At 57.9% G+C, this 6,000-nt stretch overlaps 1 protein-coding gene across 1 annotated transcript in view; it reads left to right on the top strand.

Annotated features, from left to right (window-relative positions):
- The first annotated feature begins 383 nt into the window (after positions 1–383).
- EPHB2 (EPH receptor B2) overlaps positions 384–6,000 on the top strand; it is a 70,499-nt gene continuing 64,882 nt past the window's right edge. Inside the window, exons 1-2 of the mRNA XM_029962420.1 lie at positions 384–446; positions 4,584–5,268. Of these exons, the coding sequence (XP_029818280.1) occupies positions 390–446; positions 4,584–5,268 (742 nt within the window). The 5' untranslated portion in view covers positions 384–389. The remainder of the gene's footprint in view (positions 447–4,583; positions 5,269–6,000) is intronic.

Below are 6,000 nucleotides of genomic sequence, written 5' to 3'. Positions count from 1 at the left end.
TGGTGGAGTCCTCCTCCCTGGAAGAGTTCAAAAGCACGTGGATGTGGCACTTGGGGACGTGGTTTAATGGTGAACGTGGTTTTGGTGCTGGGCTGATGGTTGGACTTGATGAGCTTGGAGATGTTTTCCAACCTCACCAGTTCTGTGAATCCATGATTCTCCATGGGGGCCAGGGAGCAGCTGGCAATGGACAGGGGAGCAGATGGGTGGAGTGACCACTACTTGGCTCCCCCCTGGCAGAGATGTGGCCAGAGGGCTCAGTGTGGGCTGGGCTCCATCCCTGCAGCCCTGGGCTGGCTCCTCTCTGCTTTTTCCCCCCTGTTTCCATCTTCAGTCCTTTCACAACCTACAATGACTCCTTGTTTCACCTTCCTCCTGCAGAGACACTGATGGACTCCACAACAGCAACAGCAGAGCTGGGCTGGACGGTGCATCCTCCATCAGGGGTAAGTCATCAGCACTTTCAGAGCTGCTCTGTGGCCTCCTGCTGCACTTCAGCATGGGAGGGCTGGCCCAACAAAAGTCAGGCACTGAAGCAGAGTGAGCAGAGTGCCTTGGCCACTTGAAGTATGTGGTGGGAAGAGGACAAAAGAAGGCTGACAGTTGAGGTTTCCAGTAGTTTTCTAGGAGGTCATGCTCCAAAAAAATACCCCAGTGCTGGAGGGATGTAATTCTCACCCCACAGAATCAGGCCAGTGGGGTGTTGAAGGACTTGTGCTCTCCATAAAGCCAGCCTGCAGCCACCTAAAAATCAGAGAGGGGAAGAAACAAAATGCCAAGGCCACCCTCATTTGTCCCCACTGTCTCACTTGTTGTTCCATTACCTGTCACTTGTATCAGGATGAGGGCATTGGTCTCAGGGCCTCAAATGACTGTCCAGCATCCCTGGCATCCCATGGAGAGTCATTTGCTGGCCCAGCAGCAATGGTCTCTCTGCTTTACTGGTGCCAGGAGTCCCCTGAGCCACACCTGAAGACCACCCAGCATAAACTCCTTTAAAGAAGAACTTGGACAGGGCAGTGCATCAGGTTCTTCCCCCAGAAGGTGGTCTGGCACTGAACAGGCTGCCCAGGGCAGTGGTCACAGCACCAATGCTGCCAGAGCTCCAGGAGTGTTTGGACAACACTCTCAGGGACAGGGTGGGATTTCTGAGGTGTGCAGGGCCAGCAGTTGGACTGGATCATCCTTGTGGATCCCTTCCAACCCAGTGTATTCTGTGTTTCTGTGGTCCCTGGCCCTTCCACTCGTGACAGAAAACCAGAGTGGAGCCACCTCCATGTCCTACGTGGGGCATTGAGATGCTTCAGAGCATCCTGCCCAGCTCTGGCTGTGGTGACCAGCAGCAACCTCAGTGCCCAACACCCCAGACCTGCTCCCTTGCACTTGGGTGGCCCAATCCAGCCTGGCCAAAGCCTGGAGATGCTTCCCACGCCTGTACGTGGCAGTGCCTCAGGCTCCATCCTGCCCTCCATCTCCCCTCCACAGGGGCTGGATGAAGACGTTTCCGTGGACCTCACCAGGCTGACAGCAAGTCCTAGACCCGAGCTGACTTGGCAGAATAGAAACAGCCAAGAGAAGCCTCTTGTGGAGAGATTAAACCCAGCTCTGAGCAGTGTGTCGAGCCGGGCGCGGGTGCTGCCGGCCCCAGGCCCCATCACCATGATAAAGCCGGTGTTGCCTGAGCCCCCCCAGCCTGGCCAGGTTCCCCCCGAGGGGGGATGATGGGCACACAATGGAGGGGAGCAGAGGTCAAGTCTTTTTTCTCTCCCGGCCCAGCCTTTCTTGTTTGCGGTGTTTCCATATGTAAAGCACGCCCTGCTCCCCTCCCCAGCCCCCGCCATAATGAGGCCCGGGCCGGCTGGAAGCCGTCTCCCCCTGTTATTGTGCTGCTGCCTCCTTTTGAGCTCCCGGCATGTTAATTAGAGAACGAGGAGAAAGGGAGAGGCTTCTAATTAAGCGCCGAGGAAGCGCAGGGCTGGTGCGCGGGGGTGACTTTCTCTCCCAGCTGGGAAGAGAGAAGTTGGGAGCCCCCTGGGGATGTGGGAGGATGCTGGGGGTCCTAAGCCTCGACCCCGGGGTGCTCCCGTGTCCCACATCGGGATGAAGAAGTCCAGTGTGGCCCCAGTGGACCTACATCCCCCCCTCCAGGCAGGACCCTTGAGGGAGTGTGGGGCACATCAGGGGTGGCGATGCTGTGGTGCCTTCACAGCCTCATGTCCATGGGCAGGACAAGGCAGGGCATCCCACCCATGGGTGACTGGCCAGGTTGGGGGCAGCCAGCATTGCCTGGAAGAGAGAAGCTGCTGTGTGCTCCTCTTCGGGGATTATCAGAGACCCAAAAGCCCAAACTGTTGCTTTTTGCCTGTGCCACCCATAGGTGCCCCCAGGCCCTGTCTCCGCTGTCTCTTGTTCATCCCAAGCTGTGGAGACCCTCATTCCATCTCCTGCTCTACTAAAGATGAGCTCTCTGGGCTCATGTCCTGACCTTTCCTGGGGGCTGGGCAAGTGTGGATGGGGATGGAGCAGCACTGGGGGTCCTGGGTCTTGGTGGCTGACAAGGTGGGTGTCAGGAGTGGCCCAGGTGAGGGAGAGCCACATCAGAGACAGGGCAGGGGAAAGAATTGCTTCTCTGTGCCTTGTCCTTGATTCCCTCTCTCCCCTCCCAACCAGTGCCCTAAAAAAGGGGGAGATCCTGCAATTTTCCACTACCACATCAAATTTATTTCTGGAAAACAAAGCAAATGCTCCCACTGTATTTTGCAAGGATGCTCTTCTCCTCCCCCGGCCATGGCAGCAGATTTGCAGCCACTGCCAATCCAAAGTGGTTGGAGCTGTTAGGGATCTTCCCTGACAGCCTTCTGTTGGGCTGTTAGCCTTGATGTGCGAGGAGCAATCTGTCTCCCATCTCCTGAGCCTCCCTCTCCAGTCCTGGGTGCCCTCGTGAGGCCATTTGCAACCCCAGGGGCTGGGAATGCTCTGCTCCTGCAGGATTTTCCCTGTGGACTCGGTACTGGCGCTGGTGCTGGGTCAGGACTGTGCTGCTGCCCCGCCCTGGGTGTTGTGATAGGATGTGTAGGGTTGAGGTCAGAATGTTACAGAAGTGGGAAACAGCTCGGCTTCCACTTGAGCAGGTTTATGAACAAGTTCAGGAGGAGCTGTTCCAGCTGGCCAGGGCTGTGTCACACGCCAGCAGGACCCTGGTCCCTACTGCCAGCAGCACATGGGTGCCATGGGTGGGGAGGGACTACAGGGAGATGCTGCACCATCCAGCAGGGTTTAGACTGTGGGAGATGCTCTGTGAGCCAAGGGTGCTCCTCCCACATGGACTCTTCCCTGTTGGTGCTCAGTGCAGAGGAGCAGGGACCTGTTACAGGCTGCAGTTCGTGCCCTGCATCCCCCACCCCGAAGTATCCCCATCCTACACAGAATGAAGACAAGCACTGAAGGGTTTGGGAAAAAACAGCCTGGGAAAAAAGCAGGGAGCTGAAGAGGGCCAGGAGGTGCCACAGCAACCCTGTGGGGACCCAGGGAGCAGCTGGAGCTGTGGCAGGGCAGGTTTAGGTTGGATTTCAGGAAAAGGTCCTTCCCCCAGAGGGTGGTTGGGCACTGACCAGGCTCCCCAGGGCAGTGGGCACGGCCCCAAGGCTGCCAGACCTCAAGGAGCATTTGGACAACACTCTCAGGGACAGGGTGGGATTATTGGGGCTGTACAGGCCAAGAGTGGGACACATTGATCCTTGTGGGTCCCTTCCAGCTCAGGATATTCTATGATCCTATGATTCTATGAGCTCTACGGAGCCTCCTCCAGAGATGGCAGAGTCAGTCAGCTGGGATAGTGGGCTGAGCTTCCCATGGGGAAATCTGTCAGCTCTGAGCTGTCTTACTGAGAAGGATGCTGCTGTCATTCCACAGCTCGCAGGCATGTCTGCATCCCACAGATCCAGTTCAGGACAGCTGGAGCTGGGACCTGCAGACATTGACCCTCGAAGGGACAGGGATGGGGGCTCCAGAGGGATCCACCCAGCATCTCCCTTTCTGGGAATGCAGTGAGATCGGCTGTGGTCCATTCATGCTGCTGGGAAAGGCAGTGGCCACTGGCCTCTGCAGCTGGCCAGGAGGTTTTACGGCTCCTGGGGAAGTGGGTCCTGTCTGCCACAGCTGTAACCATAGTGGCACCGGTGGGAATCCATCTGCTCAAGGCATCATGTTCCTTTGCCAGAGGCTGAGCCGTGCAGGCAGAGTCCCTGCTAAAGCCATTCCTGCTGTGGAGGAGACCCTGCTGTCCCTGTCACCAGCAGAGAGGCTTGACCCTAAATCCAAGCATGGAGCACAGTGCTGGTGGCCCCAAGCTCCGCTGAGGGCTTGGGCCACCTTGTCCCCACAGTGCAGAGCCTGCCTCAGGTGTGGTGTGGGTCAAACCCCACCAGGCGGGGGTGAGATGCTGGGCACTATGGGATGGGCACAGAGTGGGGCAGCTGGTGCTGGCAGAGCCTGCTTGGCACATCGTGGGGTTGGGAAGAGGCAAGGAGGGTGGGGAGCATCTGCTCAGTGCAGCCCCGTGACTTTCTGTGTCCTGCCCGCAGTGGGAAGAGGTGAGTGGGTACGACGAGAACATGAACACGATTCGCACCTACCAGGTGTGCAACGTCTTCGAGTCCTCCCAGAACAACTGGCTCCGGACCAAGTACATCCGGCGGCGAGGAGCACACCGCATCCACGTGGAGATGAAATTCTCAGTCCGGGACTGCAGCAGCATCCCAAATGTCCCAGGCTCCTGTAAGGAGACTTTTAACCTCTACTATTTTGAGTCGGACTTTGACTCAGCCACCAAGACCTTTCCTAACTGGATGGAGAATCCCTGGATGAAGGTGGATACAATTGCCGCCGACGAGAGCTTCTCCCAGGTGGACCTGGGCGGGCGGGTGATGAAGATCAACACCGAGGTGCGCAGTTTCGGGCCCGTCTCCAAGAACGGTTTCTACCTGGCCTTCCAGGACTACGGGGGCTGCATGTCCTTGATTGCCGTGCGCGTCTTCTACCGCAAGTGTCCCCGCGTGATCCAGAACGGGGCCGTCTTCCAGGAAACCCTCTCGGGGGCAGAGAGCACCTCGCTGGTGGCGGCGCGGGGGACGTGCATCGCCAACGCCGAGGAGGTGGACGTGCCCATCAAGCTCTACTGCAACGGGGACGGCGAGTGGCTGGTGCCCATCGGGCGCTGCATGTGCCGGCCGGGATACGAGTCAGTGGAGAACGGGACCGTCTGCAGAGGTAACCACGCGCTTCGGTCCCACCCTGGGCACCCGCCTCCGTGTGCCGGGGGTGGCAGGTTGGGATTTGCTCCTGGGATCTGCATGAACCAGCTGGGAGTGACCTCCCTGGGCAGGGGTGGGAGAGGAGCGTGTGTGGAGGCTGACTCTTTCCCCAGCTCCTCAATTCCTGCCCTGGGCTTATCCATCCGTTGCAGAGGCTCTACGTGACCTCTGGGTCCCAGGGCCACTGTTCCCAACCACCTGTTGCTGGTGCCATCCATGCTCTTGGATGGGACATATGTGTGTCACTGTGGTGCCTGTCACCAATTGGCTGCTGCCTCCCAAAATACTGGGGCTGTTTTCTCATTGGTTTGTGCCCTTGGCATGGGCTGAGTTGCTTCTGGGATGAGGGCAGTGGGAGTGCAGGCTCCCAAAGGGGGTGCAGTGGCAGGGAACAAGTTGTCTACAGCGTTTTCCTGGTGAGGTGCAAATGGTCCAGGGTGGAACATGTGCTGTTCAGCTGGCCCCTGAGCTCCTCAACAGCCAGAGGTTTCCTGCCCTGTAGATGTTCTGCCTCCCTGCCCCTGTAGATGTTCTCCTGTTTTGTAGATATTCTCCTGTTTTGTAGATTATCTCCTGTTTTGTGGATGTTCTCCTGCCCTGTAGATGTTCACCTGCTCTACAGATATCCTCCTGTCCCTATAGATGTTCTCCTGCCCTACAGGAGTTCTCCTGCCCCTGTAGGTGTTCA

Source organism: Manacus vitellinus, unplaced genomic scaffold (genome assembly GCF_001715985.3).
Source record: "Manacus vitellinus isolate BGI_N305 unplaced genomic scaffold, ASM171598v3 scaffold_46_pilon, whole genome shotgun sequence".
Classification (NCBI taxonomy): Eukaryota; Metazoa; Chordata; class Aves; order Passeriformes; family Pipridae; genus Manacus; species Manacus vitellinus.
The sequence above is the reverse complement of the archived record's forward strand: the minus strand, read 5'-3'. Positions and strand labels throughout refer to the sequence as shown.